We start from the raw sequence: 12,268 nt of genomic DNA, 5'->3' as shown, positions 1-12,268 counted from the left end.
AGGGCTGGGAAGGCAGAGACAGGAGCGTCTGTGGGGCTGACATTCAGCCAGCTTAGACTACTTGGAGAGCTGCAGGCCAAAGAGAGACCCTGTCTCAATAAAGAAAAGGTGTGTGGGAGTGGGGACTGGAGAGACAGCTCAGCAGTTAAGAACACTTGCTGTTCATGCAGAGGACTTGGACTTGGTTCCCAGCGCCCATGTGGCAGCTCACAACCATCCTTAACTCCAGTTCCAGGGGATTAAATGTCCTTTTCTGACCTCTGAGGACACTAGGCACACACATGATGCATACACATAGGTGTGAGCAAGCCATAAAATAAAAACGTAAAGTGAAAATAATAACCAAGTCTTGGAAGGGTTGAAAGCTGACTTTTTTTTTTAAACTTTTAACTTCATCAAACTTTTTTTCTTTTTGCATGGTGGATAAGTGAATTCAACTTTCTGTATTAAAATAACAAGAACCATTAAAAGGGTAAAAAATAAAAACTGGATAGTGAAAGTGTGAACCCTGAGTGGAACCATGGCTTCTTAATGGCCACTTGAGCAGTATGGAAGTTCACTGGGCATATGGGGTTTGGGACCGGCTTAGGTGATTTAGATCAGCTGCACCGTGTTGTTATATGTGAGTTGATCAAAATAGAGTGATTTTATTTCAAATGAATTTTTAAAAATTAGACATCTTCTGATGACTAGTACTCGACTGACCTATGAGCTCTGCACACACATGCGCAGTGCACCCTACATGGGAAGATGGTGGTGAGAGGTGGCAGGTGGCAAGGGAAACGGAGCTGCATGCTTGAAGAGGAAGTCACCCTGACGGCTTTTCCTCTCTCCACGTAGAATGTCCCCCCGGACCTGTCCATCTGCACCTTTGTGCTGGAGCAGTCCCTGTCAGTGCGTGCCCTGCAGGAGATGCTGGCCAACACGATGGAGAAGTCAGAAGGGGTAAGTACTCACTTCTGTAGACTTCCGCTCTTTTACTGAATGTAGCTGTGTGTGTGAATGTTTGCCTGCCTGGGTGTTGCGAAATATTTTTTCCTAAGCTAGTGGCTTCTACATGTGGCAGCTTTATGTTTGATTTTCCACTTTTATCTAGAGAGCCTTGAATGTCTTAAAAACATATATAGAAATAATTCAACCTCAATTCACTTCATGCTTATGTGTGTTTTGAGGGTGTTTGTGTGTCTCCTTACATGTTCCCATGTCACCGTTGGACTGCTAGCTTTGTTTGCCATTGATCTCTGTATCATCTTCCAATGTCCTTTCCATGTGACATGTCCTCGGCATCTTTGTGACACATGCAATTTCATGGCACCATTCTGTATTTTAAGTAGCAAAATTACAGCAGTACAGTTTCAGCAGATTATAATTTTGCAAACTGCAGACTATCTTCTGAAAATTAAAATTCCTATTCTGTCTCCTAATAGAGATATTTTTCTTTGAAAGTCTATTGAGTTATTTTAATTATTTTTCCAGGAGACAAAGGGTTGCTGTTTTTTTTGGGGGGGGGAATATTACCTGTTCTTAATCAGTTCATTGAAGTTTATAGATAGTCAATAGGATGAATGGCCACCCAATGCCCTCCCAGTTACCATAGTGCTTCAGAGTCTAATAAACTATTTCTTTCCAGCAACTCAACTGGACTTTCTTTTGCCATTATTCACTATTTGTTGTTATTGCAAAGACTCTTTTTTTTTTTTAGTTTGGATAAATAAAGAAATTAAAAGATATTGTCACTAGAACATTTCTACCACAGATAATGTAAACATCCATGTGAGGAGTTGGATCCGTATCTTACAAAACCCCACAGGGTCGCCATGCACATTAACTAGGATGGGAGCATGGGAGGAAGCATGTATAGCAGTGATTCTCAACCTGTGGGTCACGACCCCTTGGCAAGGGTTGAAAGGACTCTCTCATGGAGTCACCTAAGACCATAGGAAAACACAAATATTTACGTTTTGATTCACAACAATAGTAAAATTATTATAAAGTAGCAATAATTTTATGGTTGAGGTTTAGTACCAATATAAAAGTTCCCAGCATTAGGGAGGTTGAGACGTTCCAGCCTGTAGAACGTGCACGTTGGGATGCTCTGAACCTTAGGGAGGTCTAGGTTAGGAAGCCCTCTTGGATGGCAGCTGTTCACCAACAGAGAGATAGCTGTTTCCCCCTTTAACAGCTGTGTTGCCCATTAGGGTGTATATATCCTCAGCTCAGGGTTAGGCTGTGCTACTGGCGTGTGCTGCTGACCGTGTAGGAGCCGAGTCTCTTGGACTCAGCAGACTTGCCTATCATCTTTTTCTGTCACGTAATACCTCTCTAAACCTAAAGCATTCTGAATTATCTCATCCAAAGTGTGATGAAAATGGAGGTAGAGATCTGAGCTCCACGTAGCATTTCGTTGAATTTCATTTAGTGTTTGTTCTTCAGAGCATCGTGACAGTAAAGGACCAAGAGCAGATGCCTGAAGATGCTGAGGACAGAGACCCCAGTGCGGCCGCAGGAGGATGCACCTGCTGCACTGTGTCCTCTGCATCTTTGCTCCAGTTCCCCCCCTCCGGACTTCTGCTTACACACATGTCTTTCCTTCTCCTCCTACTGTCAAACCTAAATTTCCTGTGGATCTTAGTTTTTGTCTGCCTCTGCACCCACAAGTATGGGTTGCTTCTTCCTCGGGGCTGGTTGTGGGTGTTTCTCTAGTACAGCACTCAGAGGAGAGGCTTGAGAGTGCCGTCACTGCCACGTCTTAGCTCTGTCCTCTTTCCAGAGGGAATGGAGGTCTTCATCACCAAGTTTGAATAATTACCAAATGAGGTTGGATATATAAGAGGTAGCACCTTCTTCAAAGTGGCTTTTAAGCCAGGTATGGTAACTCACACATATAACCCTAGCAATCAGGAGACTGAGGCAGAAGGATTGCCGTGAGTCTGAGCCTAGCCTGCAGCTATGTAGTGAATTTCAAGAAAGCTTGGACTACAGACAAGTTGCTATTTATACCCTTAATTCTCATACAGGGATAATTCACCTGGCTGTCCCAGAACTCATTATTCCTGCCTACCTTTCCTTTGATTTTCCTTTCTAGAATCTTGAGTAATCCCACATCCTCTTCCTGCGCTAATATCCCAAGTAGGTCTGCCACACAGAGTTAAGCAGTTTAATAATGATACACACAACTGTTAAAACACAATCAGTGACAGCACTATACTTGCTATTCTAGTTTCAAAAAGTTTAACATTTCGTTTAACTTTTGCTCTTGCTGTTAGTTTTGGTATCTTAGTAAATGCACCAAAAATATTTGACGTACCCTTCTCTTTATATGGTTTTATTTTTAAACACATAATTGAATCTAACTGTTCCGCTTCCACGGGCCCACCTGCCAAGAGAAAAATGATGCAGGGTAGTGGAAAGCATGTGTTCAAGAGACTTACTGAAGGGTCTTTCTAAAGGACTGATTGTTTATAGGGAAGGCTGCTCTTTAGTTTAATGCTGTGAGTACAATAAACAACCTGTGTTTCCTACTTAGGAGCAAGTGTTTGAAAAAAGAACATTTCTTTGCCTTTCATTTCTGTGTTTTGGTTTAGTAGCTTCTGGGAGACTGCTAGCCTTGTCCCCTTTGATGTTGGATTATGATTAGTTGACTGCTCTTTAGACTACTAAAGGTACTATATGTTTACCCTGGACCTTAGATGCAGGGGATATACAGAAGGGCTGGATATGTGCTGCTGGATCGTGTCTCTAAGATGTGCCAGGGAAATCACACCCATGAAATCTTAACCATATGGTTTAATAAAACCAACATGATGACAGCACCAGTTGACATGACCAGCTGGACAGGGGATAGTCAGTAAGGTCCCACCACTAGGTGAATAATTCCAGGTGATCAATGGGGCTGTTGATAATGGAATAATTGATTTTCTCTGGGGACTCCCACGTGGGTTGTCTAACACCAAGTGATCAGCCCTGGATACATTACCAACAATGATAAATGGGTTAAGTAGGCTGTATATACATATGCATGTAACAGTAAGAATTAAAGAAGAGGTCATGAGCTGGGAGGGAGGGGGACATCATAGGAGATGAGGGAGTGAGACAGATTTAGTATTCATGTATGAAGTCCTCAACAAAAATTAAAATTAGACACTAACAAAAGTAACTGCTAGCTTAGTCCTGAAAGATCCGCCAAGCTCGCCTATACTGCCTGTTTTTAGATAGGGATGTAAGCTAGTGTTTGTGACACTAACTCATTTTAATTCAGGAGATGTGTGTCGCACTGTGGAACTTAGGGGCTTACTGTAGATTGTGGGTGATGTTTTAAAAAGAAATCAAATCTAGGATGTGATGAAATAGTATGAAGATATAATATCGAGTTGAAAATGAGTGAATTGAATTTCAGTCATTCATTTATTTAGCGCTCGCACTTTAAATATTTGTGAACTAAGTTATGTCATATAAAGTCTCTGTGGCTCTAATGATAACTAATGTGAGTTTTGCCACCAATGGGCCTATGATTTCAGAGTTTGAAAAACAATTGCAGTGCTCCTGTGAGGACTATGTGAAGTGTGTAGGGTTTATTATTACTTGGAATTTTCTCTTAATTTTTAAACTCATCCTCCACACAGTTAGAGCTAATACGAAAACTATTTACATGAGTCTGTTTCAAATTTGTTCCCAGAAATGATTTCATCTTTTTGGGCCATTCTTCAGAATTGAGGTAGAAAACAAAACTTCCAGGGTGCAAATATATAATATTTTCATCAGAAGCCTTTATTTTCTGGGGAAAAAGAAATCTCATTTCGTGTAACAGGCTCTCACAGAGATCTTCCTGCCTCAGACCCCTAGGTGCTCGGAGTGCAGGTGAGAGCCACCACCCTGCTTCCTGGGGTTTTCTTAAAGAGCCCTGAATGGTTCCATTTTCTAAAATAGTTTGTTATTTGATATGAAACTATGGGGATACGGCTTTCTTCCAAATCAGACTTTGTCTTCTAATGAAAGGGACAGGGATGCCCCAGTGACTTGTTGGCAGAACTAGCAATGGAAGTTGGCTCTGTGTTTTTTGTGTGTGTGTGAAAAATGATTGTTGTAGAATGCGAGGTATTAACATTCTAGTCTGTGTTCTCATAAACTCCCTTCTCTTTGAGTCGTGTGCTCTGAGAACACTCCAAGGTGCATCAAAAGGCTACTAGCTAAATTCACGGGTACATAAGTTTTTAAAACTACACTTTTCAAACATCAAAGCACCATAAATGAGTTTTTATGAGTACGTGTGTTGAGCCTTGAGGCTTGTAATTTCAGACAAGTAATTGCAGCAAAATGGTCTTGTACCTGTACAAGAACAAAAGGTGAATTTCAGGGAGTCTGATGCTACGTCTTACAGTGCTGAGATTAAACAGCACACCCCCGGAGTCCAGACCCTGGTGAGGTAAGGAGGCCATTGAGCAGTCTCTCCACCCTGTACCCTCCTTATTTAGAAAGTGAGACAAAACAATAGCATTTCCTTCATGGAGCCATGAGACAAAAACGGTGACAGACATAGGACAAACCCATCACAGAGCGGCACTCTGGGTGTGTGCATGTCATTTTTATGATTTCTCTGTTGAGTAGCACCGAGTAGCTTTGCCTATATATGCTCTACCCCAGGAGAAAGCAACTAGAAACTGTGGACTAAATATAAAAACATCTGAATCATACCCATCACTCCACTCAACAGAGCAAACATTCACAGATTTTAGCTGTAGTTTCCTCTCTCTTAAAACAGATGACCACCACCGAATTGTAGTGGGTTTAAAACATTGCTTATCAGCTCATACTGCCTAGCATTTATAAGTCCCAGTGAGCTGGAGTAGAGGTGGGTGTTAGCAGCCATGACAGTTAAATTTCTCACTATCAAGTAAAGACACCAGACCAAAAAAACAAACAAACAAACAAAAACACCCATACCCATAGGGAGAAAGGGTCTATTGTGACTCAGTCTATAGCACAGTCCATTACGGTGGAGAAGGTATAGAAACTGGTGGGTGGTCATATTATAGCCACAATCAGGAAGCAAAGAATGATGAATCCTAGTGTTTAGCTCCCTTTCTTATTCAGTCCACGACTTTAGCCATGGGATGGTGATACCCACAATGGGTACCACCTCAATTTAACCTAGTCAAGATAACTACCCTACCTCATTCATGGCCAAACGCTAATCTACACAACCCTTTCGTGGATCTTGGGGACTTGTTTCCTAGGTGATTCCAGATCTGGTCAAGCTGACAATAACAGTGGCCATCACTATTATCCAGTGTTTTTATTTGTGCTTCAGAATGCACAGGGGAAGCTCCTAATACTCAGATGTCCCACTCCAGTCCTCCTTCACATTTGAAACGCTTAGAGGAGCCATGCTTTGTGTTGTGGGCACTATGATGTCACTACCTCTTTGTATGAGAAATTGCCGTTCTCTAATACACCCTCTTGAGAGGCTGGGTTCTGTTTACATCTGGTTTCTAGAGCATCCCTCTTAAGTAAAGCTAAAGACGACCACTTCAGGGAAGAGCCCAGATAGCTTTGAAATTTTCCTAATGGATGTGTCATTCACTGTTTTATCTATTTATGTATTCTTCCCTTCATACACAGAAGTGAAGTTTTAATTTAAAATAGATGGGATTATAATTTCCTAAAGGGACGGTGGAAGTCTGGGCCTCCAGCTGCACACAATTGCTGAGCCTCACCTCCGTTACTGTCGTGTATAGACTGTGGAAGTCTGGGCTGTGCATCCATTGCTTGTAGATATTTTTTCCTTTCTTTTCAGGAGCAAAGGCTACATGAGTCTGCGTTTGACTGACATGGTTCACAGACTCCAGCATCAAACTCAATAAGGAGGTCAATTTAATCAGTGTGTAATTTAATCACAGTGGCAGAGTTATAGACTGTTTTAGATTATGAATCCTGAATGTATAGATTATTGGATTTGATTAGAATCATTCTATTGGACATTTTTCTTTAGATTTTTTTTGTGTTTACTATATAAAAGTATTTTTCACATGTAGCTATTTCCCAGCAAGTGAACAATAGGGAACATTGTTCACCTCTGTACACATTGTTCACTGTGTATAGAGCTGGAGTTTAAGAATGTGTTATTTTTGTGAAGTCTAGGGATATTCACTGTGGACCTAGAGCTTCTATAAGATTAGTATCTAGGATTTTTCTCGTAATGGTGAAGTGATAGACCCACCATTATCCACGGCAGATGATTCTCTTCCTCGTGTTGGTTATCATTTCTTTTGAGACACATTAAGTTTGTACACAGTTCCAGGCTTGAGGCTCAGAGTTAAGCCTTGTACCACACAAGTATGGCTACTATTGTCCCTCTGATCACAATGATTTCCCATGTGTCACCATCCAGTGAGGTCTGTCCTAAGTGTTTGCATTTTTCCCTCTACACGTTGTTCATATTCTTGTTTTTTTTTATTGTCTCAAATGAGATTCCTTGCAACATTTAATTGTGCTTAGTAATTCTGATGAACTGCCCACCGAGCAGCCAGCTGCCTGTTATTAACTTAGGGACCCATCATTTGAATTTGCTAACATGACAGCTTATGCAAGAACCATGTTGCCATACTTTCTGCTTTGTGAGAGAAAGCGTTGGTAATTTTGAGCTTTGTGGTGCATATTTTCCTAAATTTGGACAAATTCAGGAATCATTTAAATAACAATAAAGGCACGATCCTGCCTCTCTACAAGGAATAATTGAGGAGACCTTAATTTTCTGTGGTCTGATGTAGTTGCTAGAGAGGAAAAAAAAAAGAACTAAGTTGCCAAATAAAAATTCAGAGGACTTTTTTGCTGAATTAGGTCACATGTGAGGGTCCGGGACTCATGACTGACAGATCTGACAGAATGGAAGCATGTGGGTCATTTAATACAAAGCAGTATAGAGAGAAAGTTGGGCTAATTATATAATTCAGCAAATTACTGGACTTGCTATTGTGGCCTCATTTGCTTAATTAAATTTATGGTAAATTTTTCCCCTCAAAATGACAGTAGGAAGAGTTTTGCAGTCTCATGCGGTTTAAAAATACACACCATAGCCACTGTTCTCCCAGGCAGATATGGCTTAGTACTTAAAATCTCTCTGATAAGAACGCTGTGTCCATGTGCCCTCATTTACTGCTTTCATTTCCCATTCTGAAATTTCTTGACCTGTTCCTGGAAACACCTCAGAGATCTCTATTCTCATATTTGAAAATATGTATTGGGGGCTAGAGATGGCTCAGCAGTTAAGAGCACTAGTTGATTTGGCAGGGAATCTAGGTTTGGGTCTTATCACCCACATGATGACTTAGCCATTATCTGTAACTCCAGTTCCTGGGGATACATCCCCTCCCCTTCTGGTGTATGTGGGTGTCAGCCACACATACAATAAGACAAAATATCCATACACATAAAAGTAAATACATTTTTAAACAAGAAAATATGTACTAATACAAGAAAAAAAAAGTGTGTGGGGAGATGGCTTAGCCCTTAAGAGTGTGGCCCTAGTCTTCCAGAGGACCCCAGTGTGGTTCCCAGCATCTATACCATGTAGTTCATAGCTCGGGAGATATGACTCTGCCTTTGACCTTGCTGGACATCTGAACCCATAAGCCACACACACACACAGTTTTTTTTTTTTTAAAAGATGAGTGTATAAGGAGAACTGAGAGTGTCCTTGGTGACTTGTGTCCAGTAGGTAAGGAAATCACACCAGAAAGCCTGCTCTTGTGCCTTCCACACAGATTCACAGTAAGAATTAGCATCTTCCCTGTCAGAGGACAAACTCACTGTTGAGCCATGTTAAGTACTAAAGTTCCAGTACAACTATGTTAACTATGTGGATTTCTTTTAGCTCTGTCTTGATTGGCAGTTTGGCCCCTTAATACATATTAGGTATCATGGAGACCACATATAATCCATTGCAAGTTAGCAGGAAAAAGAAATTTAAAAACCCAGGCAATGTTTGTTTTATATGCTTTCTCACTTGAGTCAGGCACTGCATGAACATTTGGAGAGGAATAAAAAAAATAAGTAATTTTGTTTCCAAAGAGCAGTTGACCAGTATTGTAACTATTGGGATGAAAATTTTAAAAGCCTTAAAACTAGGAACATTTAAAAATGACTGATTTAGAATTCATTAAGTCTAATAAGAGGTATTCAGTTATATAAGGAATGTGTTTCAGATAGAATGGAAATTTCCAAGGTGGTTAGAGTGTGCAGCCAGAATTCCAGCACAAAAGAAGTACACTGAGGTATGCCTAACAGTTTCAGAAACTTAGCATTTAAAATATCTGTGCTATGGGGGCTGGAGAGATGGCTCAGTGGTTAAGAGCCGTGGCTGCTCTTGCAGGGGACCTGGGTTTAGTTCCCAGCACTTGTGTCGCAGCACACAAAGGGGATATGATATAGGCACCTGCACATATGTGGTGCACATAAACTCATACATGCCCCCACACATACACATAAATAAAAATCGTAAATATGTATCTGTGGTTAAATTACACAATAAAATAACACAAGATGGGAAGATATAAAACTGCTCTTTCTGAAACGTGCTAAAGTTACTAATTCATACTAGAGTATTAAATATCATCAATGCATAAATAATCTTTATCATGGAAAAGACTGGTGTACTCAGCAGCCTTCAGGGAAATGAAACCAAAATAGTTGATTAACATATAGAAGAAGAATGAAGAGATGAGAAATAAGAACATAATGGGATTAAATCTGTTCTGAACTTAGATTATGGTAATGTCTTTCTGTTTTCTGAATATTGTAAAAAAATTGCTAATTTTGTGCTTTGATAGGCAGAATCATGAAAGGAAATTTATTTCAATCTCTTTCCTTCCTCACCCTCTCTTCCTTTCTCCCCTCCTCTCCTTCCTTCTCCCTCCCCTCTCCTCTCCCCTCCCCTTACCTTCTCCTTCCCTATTTTCCCTTCCCTTCTCTAGGGGGTACAGGTTCTGGGGGTGTACGAATCAAGCTAAGGACTGTGCACATATTAGGCAGCCCTCTGATCCTGAGCTGAGCTATATAACCTTGTAAATTACTTTCAGTAACACTTTAGAAAGAAAAGGAGACCTACAGAATACAAGTACAACAATAAATATATTTCAGTAATAAAGCTAAGTATAAATGAATAGAATATTATGGTGAAAATTCATGAATAAGGCAGGGCTGAACATGCAGGAGGCCCCTGTCTTACTTTTTCTGTTACTTGATTAATAGTCATGTGCTGTTTACCATATTAAATTATAGGAAAAATCAAAGCAGCAGTCTGACAATATGTGTGTGTATAGAGCTGCTGTAGTGAAGTGACTGTCTGAATAGGAAGAGGGCAGAATCAGTATGGAAACGAAGATGAGCATTTTGTTATGAGGATACAGCCAATTTGTAAGACAAAGATAGTAATTGCAAATTTATATGAGTCTGATGATAGAGTTTTCACATTTAGTAAGTCAATCTAGGTACAGCGAAAAGGGACACCTAACCAGTCAACCATTGGTGCGAGACTACAGCTGTCATAGTAACTTACTGTACACTGGGAAGTCAGTCAAAAGGGTGTAGAAGATGGATCCCATTTCAGGCCACTCCTCGAGACTCACCTCTTCCCAGCAACCTTTTACACTTGGTGGGGAGAGGGCCTGTCACTCTTGTGACTTTATGAGTTTTGCAAATGTCACCAGCTTTCCGAGTCTTTAGAATCTCGTCCTTCTTTTGAGAAGGGGGTGTTTGAAGAGGAGGAGTAACTACACAGCCCCATCTCAAACAAAATGGCAGAGACGATTTCAAGAAGCAACAGCAACAGTGTAAGGGCATTGAACTTCCATACTTTTGTGCATTAGCCTGTCATTAAAACATAAATGTAAAATATAGGTGGTATATGTGTTACCTGTTTTTCATTCAATGATACAATTCCAGCATGAGTCATTTTTGTATTGGACTGTTGTGTCCTCTGCTAAATTAAGCTGGCATTTACGTGGCTATTTCTCTTAAGAGAATTTTTTTGTCTTGTTTAAAAAATGAAGTTGCTCGTTTTATTAGTGTTCCTATGATAAAACATTTGATATAATCTGCTCTCGAGATACAAGAGATCTTGTCTTTAAAAAGTCATATATTAAGTTCTTAGAAAAATATTCATTTTTCTCTCCCGTTTTTATGAATTTGGCAGTTGCTTAGCTTCTAAAAGTGATCAAGTTTTTGGAAATTTTTCTTTTGTGTGTGTAAATTTCTTGATTAGCCCTATGAAAATTTTTCTCCTCCTCACTATTTGCAGGAATTGTAAAAAGTGATCCATGTTGAGTTTGACAAGAGCAGTGTCATGAAATCACCTTGCCTGGCATATGTGTAGTTACAGCCCTGTGGTCCTTGTCTTGTGTGTCTAGCTGACCATTCACTGCCTAGCCCTTGCTGTCACTAAGCCTCTCTGGTTATCTGTGGAGAGGGGAGTTCATGTTGTTCTTATCAACTCCTGCTACTGTATAATCACAAAACTCCTATAGCTGATAACATTAACTGTAGCTTGATTCCCAAGTCTGTCTTCTGATAAATCCTACAGTGTTTATCATTGCTCTGGTGTGTACAAGCCTGTGTGGTGTGTGAATGTCTAGCATTTAAATGTGAACATGATGGCATCGTATATTTGGATAGTTATTTCTATTGTTAAAATACATCATTAAAAATTTCCTGATAAATATGGAAGAGAAATAATTATTTAATATATTGTCCATTTTGGAGCAGAATGGCCTGTGACAACTGAACTACATTTTCTTCCATTGTTAGCTTCCAAAGAATTGGGTTTCATTATGACAGTTTTCAAACAAAATTTCCTTATTATTTTTCTCTCCCTTTCCCAGCCCCCCTCGCTGTGCCCTTCCATCCCTAGCATCCCCTTTCCACTTTCGTGCCCCATTGGAGTTTTTCCCTCTCCCCAGTTTGCTTCCATTTACTCTAATGAAACTGCTTCACTTTTTGAATGATCTAATGTTTAAGATGAACACTTGGAAGTACATGGAGGCAGACATACCCAGGGAGCGCCAGGCCTTCCTGTTCAGCTCAGTTAGGAGTTTCCTTCTCTAATAACAAATGAAAATATAAGGAGTGAGTTGTCCAAGAACAGGGACTGCTGGGACTTAACACATCCCTCAGTCAGCCAGGATGTTCTCAAAGAATCTTTGGAATTTCCATAAGGGCTTCTCTCTCTCTCTCTCTCTCTCTCTCTCTCTCTCTCTCTCTCTCTCTCTCTCTCTCT

At 40.3% G+C, this 12,268-nt stretch overlaps 1 protein-coding gene across 3 annotated transcripts in view; it reads left to right on the top strand.

Moving 5' to 3' along the window:
- Window positions 1-12,268, top strand: part of Ryr2 (ryanodine receptor 2) — a 574,535-nt gene that overhangs the window by 211,537 nt on the left and 350,730 nt on the right. For all 3 annotated transcript variants that reach the window (XM_026788350.1, XM_026788349.1, XM_026788348.1), the window contains exon 3: window positions 841-945. In XM_026788350.1, the coding sequence (XP_026644151.1) occupies window positions 841-945 (105 nt within the window). The remainder of the gene's footprint in view (window positions 1-840; window positions 946-12,268) is intronic.

Source organism: Microtus ochrogaster, unplaced genomic scaffold, assembly GCF_000317375.1.
Source record: "Microtus ochrogaster isolate Prairie Vole_2 unplaced genomic scaffold, MicOch1.0 UNK2, whole genome shotgun sequence".
NCBI lineage: Eukaryota > Metazoa > Chordata > Mammalia > Rodentia > Cricetidae > Microtus > Microtus ochrogaster.
This window is presented reverse-complemented; position numbering and strand designations above follow the sequence as displayed.